This window comes from Histoplasma capsulatum, genomic scaffold, assembly GCF_000149585.1.
Source record: "Histoplasma capsulatum NAm1 scaffold_7 genomic scaffold, whole genome shotgun sequence".
NCBI lineage: Eukaryota > Fungi > Ascomycota > Eurotiomycetes > Onygenales > Ajellomycetaceae > Histoplasma > Histoplasma mississippiense.
In genome coordinates this window covers 364,127-379,008 of record NW_001813976.1, presented here as the reverse complement: position 1 = coordinate 379,008, position 14,882 = coordinate 364,127, and the positions used below count along the sequence as shown (strand labels likewise).

Genomic DNA, 14,882 nt, shown 5'->3' with positions numbered 1-14,882 from the left:
ATCCAAGCCACAGGTGCTTCCAGCAACATTGTTTTGCCAGAGATGCATGGTTAAAACCGGCGTGTTGGGAACGTATCATTTTACGGGAAGACATAGCGCATAGCATTGCTTGGATGCAACACCCAACTGTGCAATACTAAGCAGCGAGCCTACCATCTCAAGCGGCACGTGCTGGATAACCGTTTAAACTGCAGAGGAGCAATGTAGCCATGTCTGTGGGGTTCTTGTTATCCTTCTGCTTTGTTGGAGGATTTTCAGCAAATGATGTTCAAGACAGCCTCACACGTGTGGCGGTGGATCTGCACTATATCCACAAAGACAAGCGTGGTCAACACACATGGGTCAAGTTGAGCGTTTCTGTTGGTAAAAGGGTTAAGAATTCCTGCTCAACAATGTGGTACAAGAACATCAGATGGAATCAAAAGTAACCGGGGCTATCCCACGTGGCCCTTTTCCTCAGCTTCAGGTCTTCGAATGCTTTCGGACAGCGAGGATATATAAAACGAGCCTTCCTGAGAGAGGAATCAGTTGTCCGTGAAACGGTTAACAGTTCAAAAACGGATATTTGAAGCCACACTCGGCACCAGATAAAAAGGATGGCAGCTCTCAACCGTCTTATCACAGCTATTTGCGCCTCTCTCTTCCTCTGGCCAACTTTGATTTATGGAAGACCGTTTGCCTCCTTGGCACCTCGAACATGGCCGTTCCCCAACAAGTCTCTCTCCCTCCGTTTGATGACCTTCAATGTTCGCTACGCAGCAAAGCCCTCAGGAAACGAGAAAGCCTGGTCAGAACGACGAGGTAACTTGATCACCCAAGTCGCATACGAAATGGGGGCAACCGACAACGTATTCGTCGGTATGCAGGAGGTCTTGCACAACCAGCTCGAGGATATCGTCAAAGGGTTGAATAACCACCCCAGCAGTGGTGGGGATGACTGGGCTTATATCGGCGTCGGGCGAGACGACGGCAAACAGAGTGGGGAATACTCCCCCATCCTATATCGCAAATCGCTCTGGGAATTGGTCGAGATGGATACGAAATGGTTGTCGGAGACTCCTGATGTACCTTCCTACGGATGGGGCGCCACGAACCGCCGGATTGTCACCATTGGGGTTTTCAGGAACAAGCGGACGAGGGCAATGGCTCTGGTTATGAACACGCATCTCGATCACCAGGTTTCGGAGGCACGTCTGCACGGGTCTGAGCTGATTCTCAAACTCATTGGCGACTATAAGAACAAGCGGCAGTACAAGTGCAAGCTCACCGGGGTCATACTTACCGGCGATTTCAACAGCGAGGAAGGACAGGAGGCATACAAAGTCATCACCGAGTCAAAGGTCCTGGTGGATCCCGTGAAGAAATTTGGGGATAAGAATATCTATGGCAATCGGAAGACTTTTACCGGTTTCGACTCGGAGGTTGGGCTCACGAGAATCGACTATGTGTTCGTGGGCCAGGGCAATCTCTGTAGATGGGGTGACAAGGGCACCTGGAATGTAAACCGCTATGCCGTGCTACCCAACAAGTTCGACGATGGTATCTTCTTCTCTGATCATCGGGCTGTGGTTGCTGATGCCCACTCCTGAAGATGACTGTATGGATGGACGGATACGGTGTAGGCATGTTTCCAAGTTGGGCAGATACGTTGGTTTGTGCCACGCATACAGTGTACCTGTACCTATACATGTCCATAGACTCCATTGAGCCATAGTATATAACTGGAGATAAATGCGACATGACGATTTTGGAAGCGAGATTTCCTTGTAAGCAGGACTCTTTTGACCCTGTCCTAGCCGAATTGAACAACGGATCCAGAATCCGAGATTTGGTCACCATTTATATTCATCCATACGTAAACTCGACCGTGTATCAGCTCGCTCGCATGGCTTAGACTCGTCGTATGTGTGCAGGACAAGAAGCTCTTGTATTAATAAATCTCGATTTTGCCGGAATCCACGCCAAAATTTTGCGGGCTTTCCGGAGCCCCTGAGCAGTAGATACATCCAATCCATCATATTTTATTTTTATTTTCTTTTTTCTTTTTTCCTTTTGCGAAGGTTTCACCCATGGAAGCTCTGCCTGCGCTGGAGAGGTTTACCGTTACATGTGTAGATTGCGAGTAACCGAGGGAAATACATACACATAGAGTACCATGCGGGTTGTGGTAGAAACGTGTCTGAAAGCGTATCCGAAACTGAGATGAAACTATAGAGCTCGCTTCTGTCCTACTAGTAATTTATTATTATTGTTATTGCTACTACTGCTATTATTATTATTATTATTATCATTATTCACATTTTCTCAATTTTGAGGACAAATTCAGTGTACATACATTTCTGGTGGGTGGTGAGTGTCTTCTAGTATCTCTGTCCATGCAACAATACAAGCTCCTTCGGAGTCTCTTGAGAAAATCATTTTGGATTCCTGACTTAGATACTAGGTTTCAACTACAATTGGTCGCGCGGTAGGGATTTCAGATTTGGCATATGTTAAATCATTTGGTTGGTGGTCTGTCCTGGCAAGAGATGTTCAATCACTGGGGGCGGTAATTGGGCCCTGTCATAAGTTCAGTTCCTCCACTGATATATTATTCTCTCTCACTCCATCCATATATATTAATCACATTGGATATTGTAGCGTCCCTCCATAAATGTATACTCCAAGATTTTACCGGTCCTACTTGTGGATTAAAGACAACGTGGGTATATAACTAATCCACAAAATCCTTGAAACGCCCGTCCCACCCATTTAGAGTCAATGTATCCGTCCAGGTACATGTACTGTACATACGGTATGTGTAACAAATATAACCCATCCGGGCATCGCACACGCCCCATCGAATCAACCCATCGATCACTTCATCTCGGTGCCACAGGCCAGATACCCCATCTTCGCCGTGACCATTATCGTCTTCCTCGCATACTTCCCCGCATCCATCAAATCAAGCGTGAACTGCTTCACATAGAGAAATAGAGGCGACCATTCATCTGATATCTGGGGCTTCTCTAGCCACATGGGGTAACGGCCGCGAACCCCTTTCCGCCCGCTCCATCACATACAAGCAGTGAACGATGTAGAAGTCCCAATTGATGTGCACCCGCCAGCACCTCCTCAACCGGCACCGAATGTCCGTCTAGTGTCTCTCAGTGCCAGGTATTTTGTTACCGGGCTAGGAATTGATTATGGAGGTCCTCGTCCCAGAAGTCATGGTGGGCCCAGTTGAAAGCTATCATGTCAAAGATACAGCCCCGTTGACGCGCTTCGGCCGGGGAGTTACCACATGGGACTTCGAAGGCGGACAGTGATCGTTGAACCTCCACGTGTGGGATGGTTCGGAGGGAGCCGGTGTAGGGTGAGGGTGAGGATGGAGATGAGGAAAAATGGGTATATATAGTTAGAGCAACCAAGAGAGTTAAGGTAATCTTGACGGCGAATAGATATAGCCGCGACAAGAATGTCCGCTTCTGGACAGAGTTGATGTGCTCCTGGGGGAGGAGGGATAATTCAAGATTTTCGGCGTCCTGGTCTATTTTGCTCAGGAAGCTCTGGGATTTCTCCATGTTATCTGGTTTGTGAGGATGGTTTGGTAATGGGGGATGAGTGTGCCTGCTGTGTTCCCAAGACCACCAAGGGAGAACAAAAGGATCACTGTTCGCTTGGGCTGTCAGATTGAGTAAGCTTCGAAGCTGAAACTGGTGAGGGAAGTAGATGCCCAGTCTAGATCGACTACGGCAATCAAGATTCTAAAAGATGCTAGAAAGGGGCGCAGGGGCATATGTGTATGTGTGTATTTATGTACAGTAGATGTACATGGACATACTCCGTACATATATGCAGTCTCAATAATGCTAGTAGGCGGGCGTGGGCCTTTCGGATGAGTTGCTCAACGCACGTGGGGAGGGCGGACGCTGCCCAGTTGTGGCGACATGCTCAGCCGCTGATCTTGTCAAAAGGGATATCTAGTAAGGGAGGATCCTCGGGTCACAATCAATTTGCCATTCTATTCTGTACATTGTGCTGGGATAAAAGACCGCTTCTACCAGAGGAGGGAGCAGGTGCCGGCTCATCCCCGAGCTGATGGAGGAGAAGCGTTCAGATAACCTGAGATTTTTGTAGATTACTTGTTCTGTGACCCCAGCATAGGCCAGCGCTAGTATCCGAGAAACGGAGGTGTCTTCCAGAGTGTTTGGATCGCCCGAGCCTGACATACTGTCATCTTCTCTAGTATTGTATAAACGGTATGGTTGGTTAATAGTTCTCCTGGTGATCAAGTTGATACCTTGATGGTTGCCAAGCCAATCACAATTTTTTGGACTCCAAAAGCGGCTGCCAGCACGTGACCACGCCTATTTAAGGGATGGGTGCTCTTACGCTGTTAAGCCACCGGGGCAAGAGAGCTCAATCACCACCAGCGCCGTGGTGGTATATAAAGAGGGGACGAATCACCCAATCCAATCCCTCCAACAGGTGCTTCTGCGTTCTGCGTGTAACTAAACTGCGTGTAACTAATATAGCTAACTATTGATACAATCACTTTTTCAGTTTTCATATTGTTAAAGAAATAAAGCGATCATTTTCAACAAGATACATCTATATGAAATATTAATTTTTTTAAATATAAAAATTATATATTTATATTCTTCTTCTCTTTAGCTACAGTCGAAGGTGAGTCACAAATCTCAAAGATATGTGACTATTGTGTAATTGAAAGTCCATGCTGCTGCAACCGAGCCATAGAGGGCCAGAGCTCGCTGAGATAAATATAATAGCAACTCTCTTTGATTATCACACTAGATATGTAGTCTTGAGATACTCAAAATTATATACGAAAACAAAACAAAGAGTAAGTTTCTATCAATAGTTATATCAATATTATACAAATATTAAGATAAATGTGATGGGTCAATTCTCATTGATCTGCCACTTTTCACCCCATCATCTAGCAGGTCATGTTGCTGCCTATAAAAGGTGAAAAAATCGATTTTCAATTCGTTATTAGGCGGAACAAAAAATAATTCAACCAGCAATCCCTTTCTATATTATTGTGAATATAAAATGTGTTTATCCTTAATTTAATAGAGAACATATTTACCATCCCCTCACGCTCCGTATCCACGGCAATGACCATCAGATACTCTATCTATCAAAAAACAATAGAAGCAGTGATGCGTATGGCAGGTATCATGATCATTACACCAAATTTCATTGCAATTAACACGCCGTGTCAAAGGCGAAAACGCCCGTCGATCCGACGTTCCCTGCTTTGGAAATAGAGATTGATAGGGATTGTTGACAGGATTCCATATCTGCTGCTCTTCAACTGCAAAGCTATCAACACCGTCCCAAACCTCAAACAAATGACTCTGCAAATCTCCCGAATACTGATTGGCAACAGTCATTAGGTGACTACTATTAAATCTTCTGTAATCAAGAACATTGCCGGCTCCATCATATGATCGCAAAACCCCATCATCATCTAAATGCAAAACTCCCGTCGAATCGATTTGAACACTACGAATCATATCGGATACTTCATTTTCAAATGTTGAACCTGGTCAAAAAAAGATTAGCCATCAGCTTTCAAATTATCGTAAGATGAATTTTACACATGTGAAGAGTTAATTATACTTGATAATATGTCATTATTCGCTGTGGCCTCGACTTTCATATTGATAAGAAAGCCGATCACGCCCAAGGTGATTAATTCCATCGTAATTGATAAAAAGGTAACAATATTTCCACTCCGCGGTAAATTTAGATATATGACTACTACTCTAAAATGTAATGTATCTATGGAAATTGACGGACAGAATATATATATATATATATATATAATTTTTTTTTTTTTTTTTTTTTTTTACAATAACTAACTGACAATTATTAAGTTTAGTAATAATTAACTAGTTAACTAGTTATGTTTTATCAGAGTGTCTGAGTAAACTAGCCATTAGCCGATTTAACTCTATCTGTACATTCTCTTTGATTTAATTGGGCTTGTAAACATTCTTCAATAGCATCTGTTAATGCGAGGATGAAAAAAGCCAGCAGGGGCTTCAATGTTGGCTCCACAGTGGCGATTTCTCTGCAGAACTTCCAGAAGAAGCAGAGTTTAAATGTAAGTCAACAGGTGCTTAACCGAGGGAGCCGCCAGACTAGAGTTGGCTCCCGGTGATTGACCAGAGAACTGACATAGTCGAGAAGCGAGCGAGACATATAGGCAAGTGAGCCACTTTGTACCACCACAAAATTTGTTGTTGGAGCTTGGATAAAGTCTGAATATGACCCAAATACTGAATATCGATAAAACTAATTGAATTTTTATTGTTCTAACTCTGATAATTTACATGATAACTAGACAGTATTTATAAGAAAGAGAATGCTTGAATATATGAGAGAGGCAGTGCTGGTATACACCAGAGCAGTGATATTTAGTGATGATATCTAGTGATGATATCTACAATGATGTAAATTCACTGATATAAAATGTGCTTAGAGAATCCAAGGTGTATTGCTTCCTAGCATAAATTTCTATCAATGAGTGTCTGTAAGTGGAATTAGGTCCATTTGTCAATATAGACTGCTGCACTCCGTACATGCGGCAACGTCGTTTAAAAAAAGTGGGTCTGAAAAATAAACCATGCTCCTTCACCTTTCTCACTAAAATCTACACAGGAAACATCTTTGACACACCCTCAGTATATATTATGAATTAGTTCAACCTTCAGAGCTCTTCAACATCTGAAAAGTAACTAGTTATTGAAATTAATGATCTAGAGTTAGAATCCAGGTTAGCTATGGAATAGAGCTCTGAGAAATATGATAAAATCACTGTCTCTAATGCATTCAGAGCAGTAGAAGTGTGTGGGAGATATGACTAGCACATGTTACTCCGTAGTTTTAATGAGAGGGTTGACAAGGTTTATGGTCAAAACCACACCAAAGGTTATTCCGGCCCGAAAAATTAACCATGTTCAACTTTTTATCAACCACGCTCAATTTGGATGCCCCTGGGGCAAAAGTGCTTGATCACTACCAGCGCCAATGCTCCCGACAATCCATTTGTTGGTCAGCTAGGGAACTATAACTCTTCCTTATCCGAGGATCCAGAGTGATTAACTGAGCATTGGCCCCGCCCAGAAAAGGACTGTCCCGAGTCAAGAGGACTTTCCACATTGATAACTCTCTGATTCGAGCCTGTGGTACCGTGGAGGGGCATTAAGTTTGAAACCCCTCCTAACTAATATAACGTTTCTATATAGATGCTCATCGTCACTAGTGTAGAAAATATGCTCGATTGACTTTATGAACATGATTAAAATGTGGGCCTTGAAGATACACAAAACTATACATACTAGAATCTACAGAATAAATACATCACTAACTAACATCTTCATCATTCATAATACAAATGAGTTTGAGAATTATGGGTTAGAGATTGAAATTACAGTTAGTTAAGAATTAGAGTTTCTCCAGAAATATGACAGAATCGGGCATACAGTTGAATAATTTTTCGGACCGGAACAACTTTTGGCGTGGTTAAACTGTTGAACATGGTTTTTCATTATTATCTAACTACTTTGGGCATTCTATAACAAAATAAGTCATGTGACTATGGTGATTATCATATGGTCAACACCAACCTAGAGTATTCTGTAGACACCTACAATGTTCAGTCAGCATGTACAGATTACACTGTGTAGAACTAAACATAGTTTTCAAAAGAGCCCTGCTCTAAACCATGCCATTGTTTATTATTAGTGTGAAAAACTGAGCATGGTTTATCTACAAGACCCACTTTTCAAACCACGTTCAGGTTTCAATAAACCACGTTCAACTGTCATTTGTATGATGAGATGTGTGTGATAAGCTGAAGCTAGTGCTAGTGGAATAGTTTAAATGAGTACTGCTATATAATTAACAATGAAAATCATCAAAGATTTTTTCAGTCAGCATTTTAAAATCTGTTGTCCTGAATATGAAAAAGGGATAAATTGTAGAGTAATTAGTAGTCACAAGGGTGGGGGTGTGGGGGCCGAAACTGGAGCATTGGCACACGTGTTTTACGGAATTTTTCGCGCTAACAACGGGCCTAATAACCTCGGTGATCGAGCTCTTTTGCCCCATATATTGTCACGTGGCCCTCTAGCAAGTGGTGAAGCTCCCGTTGTAGCGACTTATTTGCGGAGCGAGCGTAGCGAGATATATATAGGCTTTTCGTGCCAGAAAATTTCCTCTTTCGGTCATCCGGATTAGGAAAGCATTCTCGCGCTCTGATTGGCTGAATCCCTGCGCTCTGATTGATCAATGAGAAGTTACTCTCACGTGATTCCACGTGACCACCCGCGTTGCTGCAACGGCCCGTATAGAAAGGCCTGAGCAAAATAAACAAGCAATTACAGCTTCATTCATTCTATTCTATTTCAAGGCTCTTTTTACTGCATTTGTATAAATAGCCAATCTGAGCTTCCACACATCAGACCCTTCTTCACTTGCAACAGCTTATAAAAAGCAGAGTGTAATTCAGCAGAATCATTGAACAATTCAATATTATGATAAGATTTCATCTGCTACACTCACATTGTCATTCTTATATAGAGCTCAAGAACAGCTACAGAATGTTAATGAAACAATTGAATGTTTCAGCCACAAATTCTGCAACATGAGTTAACAATGCCATTCTTCCACAACACTTAGAGCTTCATATCATAGAGGTGAGGTTGGAGGTGATGTTTATGAGTGTTATTTACAGCTGCCTTTCTAATTGGGACTAGCTCCGCAATAATTTAGCACACTGCAGCTCGTGTGCTACAATGTATTTTAGCTCAACAAGATACACATGATTTCAAATTTCAAATCCTTGTTACTTAAAACATATATTTGTATTCATAGATTATCAATTATATAGTGTTTTAATAGAGTGGGTGTTGAGATATCAATAGCTGACCATCCTTGATTTCAATTGTACGGAAAAAGGTAGGTGCCGCAGGGCGAACTACATTATAGTATACAATATACAAATTACTTGGTCTTTTATGAATAAATTCATTGGTAATTCAGGGTTGGTTGGTTGAAATGGTTTTACCAACTCCAGTAAAGCCCTTTTACATTCATTGCCGGTGTATTGTACAGTCCGTACCGAGCAGAGCAGAGCAAGCGAAGCATGCTTGTTTCATCAATATAACAAGATATACAAAAAACTTTGGTTTTGCACAAAATAAAATCGGGAATGTAGCCTTTTTCATTTCTCATGTAGAGCGCACTGTCTTCAATACAGAGTCCAGCAGTGGTGACACCCCGACGATTGACAGAGCTTCCCGAGACCTCCCAGGATTTCTAGCTACGTTGCATATAAGTTTTTGGAATTGATGAAAACCGTCACACATTTTTTGGCAATCAACATGATATAGTATTGGTTTAAAAAATTTTTGATTTATCCGTTGCAGCGGGGACTTCCAGTGACAATTATTCATCTGGATAATCAAAGACGATGTCCACGCCTTCAAATGCTGTGGAGCCGTCTAATTCATTGGTAAAATCTCCTGCTTCATATGTATCTTTAGGCTGCCGTCTCATTCCTATTCTCTAAGCTGTATTATAGCTAACTGTGGTATCCACGATGGAGGGGTCCTCCGACGTTAACAGCAAGAAGCCGGGGGGCAATTCCCGTATATCTTTATATGGTTTGAAGTATGGCTGGGACTGAATTTGATATGATAAAGCTCTTCACATGCATCCTTCAATATTTGCCACACTATGCCTTCCTGATGCCAATTTTAGCCGTTATTGAGGTTCAAGGCTGGCCGTGTAGCGAACCGGTCTCCTCCTTTATATGGATTTTAATCCAAGAAGCGGGAATATAGATGGTGGTGTTCGCCACATGTACGTCGTTTTCTTGGCTTTCAGATAGAGTGTAGAGTTTGGCGTATATTTGTGTAATGATTTGGATTGAAGGGGTTTATTTCTCCTTCGCTTCAACCTCTCCTCATGGTAGAAGTACCGATGTTTCCAGATGCGGCGCATAGATCCACTCGTATTGGGCTAATAACCTTTTTTGCAGCCAGGTGTTCTCCAAAATCGCGAGTGCTTTGGTGACATTCTGATAGTTGTCAATTTTGTGGCTCATAGCAAGGTAGGGTAGGTATTGGGCTCATCTTACCTTGAAACCAAATCTCGTCATGCCGATAAATATTTCTCGCAAAATTTCCTGATCTGCGGGATCATTCGCCTCTAAGGCCGCAATGTACAAAGCCCAGAGCATCCCCAATTGGCCAACGCCTCTCCCAAATGATCGGAACAAAGTAATGACACGCTTGGAAGCTGCTGTTATGTGTGGAGGTGGGGTACGGGAAACACGTTCACCGGAAACAGAGACCAGGTGTAGATAAATAATCGTGGCCTTTTCATAGGCCTCAACGCAAGCAGTGCCTTCGAGTAGTTCGTCATTCCCGTCAGTTTTCACGTCGTCTTCCAGCGCCGAGTCAATCATCGAAAAGCATTCAGGCACCATCGACCTCCACAACGCAAGTCGCGTTTCGAGGCTTGCCCTGGAGGTTTCTTGAAGTTCGACTGGCATTCCTTCTCGTTTGGCTTTCGCAAACGAACTAATATCAGTTTGTATGCACATCAGTAACGACCAGTGACGACGAAGTGCTGATAACACGGTGGCGTTCCGCGATTCTTCTGGCAAAGTGCCAGAAACACCTAAATTATATTGCCAGCCACCACCATGAGATTCCCAATAAGGACCTTCGATAACGGTTCCTTCATTCGAAGAAACGGCACCAGCAACATCAAGATACGCTGTAAGCGAAATAAGAAAGCGTTTCAGTGACAGTTCCGGCACCTCAGGTGGTTTATTAGAAGCTTGGGTTGTCATGGTAGGAGTGGGTACTGGCTGAATCGGCTGCATCATAGACTCAAAAAGGTCGCGGACTCCACGGAGATGGATCTTCCAGTTGCCTGTCTCCGAGTCCATCATCTGCGTAGAACGTAAGTCGCCAAACAGTGACAGGAGGGAGCGCTATCCAGGCATTACTGAAAACTAGCTAACTTAAAAAAAAACACTCTAACCTCGAAGAAACACAGCAGCAAACACGTAGCAAGGTCAGTCGGTTGCCAGTGCCCTGGTCCAGCTCGTAATGTTTGCCTTAGGGACCGCACGGCTTTGCCGTACATCGTCATGGCGTTCTGCATATGCCACATCTGGGATTTTCCTGTTGTAGTATTCGCAATTTGGAGCGCTCCAAGGGCCTTCATTGCTTCAGGTAACGTTTTTGACGTATGAGAAAACTTGGGAAACAAATAACGATATGGGTTCAAGTTGTAATCGGTGTCGTACACAATTAGGAGGGTTGAAACCGTATTAATGAAATGAGAATAATACAGATCCTCTGGTGACGATATAGAGGCTGGGAGAAACGGTGGCTTCGATATGGTGATGATATTGCCTCGAACTGGAACCGGGGGTTTGATTTTATCTTGCATGCGCTTTTCTTCATTCCCTTCATTTTTGAGGAACTTGCTGCCTTCCTCATCACTCTTTGGTTTTCGTCGTTTGACACTCGGCTCAGTTACACTAGCCGCATTCTGATCAAGGTTGTAGAACTTGAACGTCGTCGTGCCTTGGGCACCATCACACTGGAGGCCCCTTTTTACACAGTTACGACAGGCTGGAAAAGACTCATCACATCTGACATGTCTGCTTTTGCAGGTGGAGCAGCCAGTGAAGCCCCGATGATGCCATCGCCGAACACGTTTGGGTCGCTGGGGAAGTGTTGTCAAATTTGTTTCCATATCGTTGGGTTCGAGAAAATCTTCATCGGCGATAGTTAGGTTCCATCATTGCAATAAAAGAGACGTCCGTTCAGCATCGAGTAAGTTTGAACTTGGCAACAATGGACATTGGTGGCTTTATCTCCTGTTTTGCTTCCACGGTTCCTCTCGGGCAAGCGTTCCTGCGGAACGGGACGGGCGATGAAGATGAGCAGCCTAAAACAGCGGTCTGTTGCTCTCGGCGAGTTATATGATTTAGCCGCATCGAAACATTCGCGTTGGCCTTGTTGGAACCTTTCATCTACAATAAAAAAACCTGGCAGGCCAGCAGGACGGCAGCTGTGATGTTTGACAGTTGGTCGTGCGGTCCATGATTTCATCACCGAGAGCCAGGACTCAAGGGATTAACATTCTGGGGAAAACCGCAGCCGCCCACCAATCCTAGTCTTGATTCGAGGACGTGGTCGGGGTAGTGCTTTCACCTAACAAGGATGATATTGAGCCACTAAGGTCCTCTCGTCCATTAGCCCGAGTGAGAATAATACCCTTACGGATACTTATTCGACGGTGGGGACTCCTTGCACATCATCCGGGCCCAACTGCACTGCTGTGACGGCCCCGGGCGCCACAGTCTTGAATTCGCCAGAGTCAGCCTCAGCAGTGGGACCAACATCCGTTGATCGACGGAGTTTTGTGATATTTTAGCTCCTCCATCTTCAAGATGTCAATTAATCTGCTCATCTTGGTTCCATATACCCTGGTATCATGCAGCGCTTCATGCATATGAATATTATTGCGTACATACGCTGCGTATACTATGTCACAGACAGTCGCCAGCAACTTTTTCTGCCCAGTTCGTGAAAAGGGAGTCGAATCAACAAGGGGCCAGCCTGAGGCTTCAACTGGCGTTCCCGGAAAGTTCGATGATTTTCGGTCTCCAATCCACAGCCAGCCACTACTACGAAGTACCACTCTTGTTTCTCCTATGAAACACTGCCCGCCGGAAAAAACGACGGCGCTTTGGTGGGGAACTCAAAATGGCCTACCAGAAATTGGCTTTCAGACAGAATATACTCCAGAGCCGTCAAGTTGGTGCTGTGTGTTTGTTCGCTGATTGTCCATATGTGGTACATATAGAGATGATATCTATGCACAGAACAACTGCTTGATGCTTATTTTGTAATTTCTCCTGCGTTGGCTGCCAAAATCGGCCTGAACGATGCCCAGGGGCTCTCTACTGGAACCCAAGTCATGTCCTCTGGTGTCATTTGGCGGAAGTTGGATGATTTCAGGCAGTTTTAACAAGTCGGTTGCTGTACATAAAGATGTAAGCCTGGTCTGGGTGCTCGAGAAAGGCGTTGTCTTGGGCAAAGATACGTGCTGACATCTTGCGCTATATTTAACTTCGGGATGGCTCATGCTCCTGCAGGAGCCCTGGTGCGCGGCTCGAGAGCACGTTTTTCTCTCGAAATCTCAATCAACTGCCTGGTTGGCGTCTATTACTCCAGCTAGCCACCACAACCTCAGCAGCAAGGAGGCTGACCGAGAATGATGGTGGCGTTCTGTATGATCCAATGGGCTCTGACAGCAGCCGATTCGATACGGAGGATTAGGATCATGAGAAAGGAGCAAGCCAGCTCCAACATATGGCAACCTTGCTGAAGCATAAAGTTCGTTATCCCGTGGGTGGGGATTCGTCGGGTTGTTGGAGGCGGGAAAACATGAGAGACTTCCATCCTGTTATGAAACACGATCGACTTGCATTTCGACTGATCATCAGAATGCTGCCCATTTTCCGGAATCGATGCATCAGGATTATTGTTAAGCATTCCTCCGGGATCTTTCCATTGGCTCAAATCCTTCCGCAGGCCATCAAAAAAGTATGAATCGCCATGAGCATAGACAAAGCGGACGACTTGTTGAAGTTCTGATGGCGTTTTCTCTTCGGCCCTAATAACCGATTTACGATATATCTTTCAAGATCTAGCCCCGCAAACAAGTGATCAACTGGACCAGATCGCCCTCAAAGTCATTTCCAGCACAAGGTCTACGCATAAAGAACACCGGAATACGCCCAGAAGTCAATGGCAATGCTATTTGCCGCTTAATTTCGGTTAACTATGCAGACTGATATCCTGATATACCGAAGTGGATCGGAAAGAGAAACTTCCAAAACTAGAATATTTTAACCCGCATACCTCTTGTGTGATCCCATGCTGAATGCGAAAATCACTGCGTATAGACTTTGGGTCTATAGTTAGTGGTTGTACGGTCGCAGACACAATTGAGGCTCTTGTGTGTAGATCAAGGCACTCGATTGATGAACTAGAATGCTCTGTTTGTAAAAGTGCCACTATTCTGACAGGATATGTCAAGATTCAATTGGCTGCGACAATGAGAGGAAATTCGAATCTGAGCGCAAGAGTGACAAGAGCATCCCATAGCAGCGGAAAGATGAAATAAAGCCCAAATTATTCACCAAGCTGCGGAAGAGAGGCGAGCGATTCAAACCAGTATTTTGAAGCCCTGCATATAATCAGTTGTCCGCCGAGAATTGTTATCGTCTGTATTATCTGCATTCATCGTAAGCTGCAGCCAGGACTAGAAGATTTTATTTATATCGTAGCTCTAGTTTCATTTGGGCTAATTCTTGAAGCTTGGATCCAGCTCTCATTTCATCTCATGGGCGGGGATTTACTCGGCCCTCGTGAGCAGTCGCCAGACGCTTTACAAGAATAGCAACACAGTAATTTGTAACAAACGGGGCGAGGCCCTGTTCTCTAGCCAATTCAATACATCCAAGGTTTGCCCTTCTGGATAGCAGGGGGTTCCTCTTTGTAGAAGTGATAGTTGCTTGGGGTAGCTCTCAGTATCTTCCGTGGTTCATCCTAATTGAGTCAAATTCACACAATAAGCGGAGCTGTAACGAACAGTAAGTTTAAATCCAAATAGGAGTAAGAATGAGATATTTTCAATAGCATGATGTTTGCAAAATCTCTTCGTTGAATAAGTTGTTCCTTATCCGTAGCATGGATTGATGCATTGTCTTGGCGACTGCGGACCGGAAAAATCTGCAGCCCCGAATGCTATCAACAACCATCCGGCCA

At 44.0% G+C, this 14,882-nt stretch overlaps 5 protein-coding genes across 5 annotated transcripts; 2 read left to right on the top strand and 3 right to left on the bottom strand.

The window, feature by feature from the left end:
* Positions 1-596: 596 nt before the first annotated feature.
* On the top strand, positions 597-1,589 carry HCAG_05757 (predicted protein; the record flags this gene model as incomplete). Its single annotated transcript, XM_001538102.1, has 1 exon — positions 597-1,589. The coding sequence occupies one exon, from the start codon at positions 597-599 to the stop codon at positions 1,587-1,589; it is 993 nt and encodes a 330-aa protein (XP_001538152.1).
* Positions 1,590-2,063: 474 nt separating this feature from the next.
* On the bottom strand, positions 2,064-2,418 carry HCAG_05756 (predicted protein; the record flags this gene model as incomplete). Its single annotated transcript, XM_001538101.1, has 3 exons — positions 2,064-2,087; positions 2,144-2,228; positions 2,336-2,418. The coding sequence occupies 3 exons, from the start codon at positions 2,416-2,418 to the stop codon at positions 2,064-2,066; spliced, it is 192 nt and encodes a 63-aa protein (XP_001538151.1).
* Positions 2,419-5,639: 3,221 nt separating this feature from the next.
* HCAG_05755 (predicted protein) lies at positions 5,640-6,307 on the top strand (the record flags this gene model as incomplete). Its single annotated transcript, XM_001538100.1, has 3 exons — positions 5,640-5,751; positions 6,018-6,118; positions 6,221-6,307. The coding sequence occupies 3 exons, from the start codon at positions 5,640-5,642 to the stop codon at positions 6,305-6,307; spliced, it is 300 nt and encodes a 99-aa protein (XP_001538150.1).
* Positions 6,308-9,985: 3,678 nt separating this feature from the next.
* HCAG_05754 (predicted protein) lies at positions 9,986-12,147 on the bottom strand (the record flags this gene model as incomplete). Its single annotated transcript, XM_001538099.1, has 5 exons — positions 9,986-10,099; positions 10,160-10,981; positions 11,074-11,766; positions 11,904-11,991; positions 12,092-12,147. 5 exons carry the CDS (start codon positions 12,145-12,147, stop codon positions 9,986-9,988), a joined length of 1,773 nt encoding a protein of 590 aa, XP_001538149.1.
* Positions 12,148-12,921: 774 nt separating this feature from the next.
* HCAG_05753 (predicted protein) lies at positions 12,922-13,990 on the bottom strand (the record flags this gene model as incomplete). The annotated part of the gene is made up of 3 exons (XM_001538098.1): positions 12,922-13,088; positions 13,319-13,725; positions 13,974-13,990. The coding sequence occupies 3 exons, from the start codon at positions 13,988-13,990 to the stop codon at positions 12,922-12,924; spliced, it is 591 nt and encodes a 196-aa protein (XP_001538148.1).
* Between the last annotated feature and the right edge of the window lie 892 nt (positions 13,991-14,882).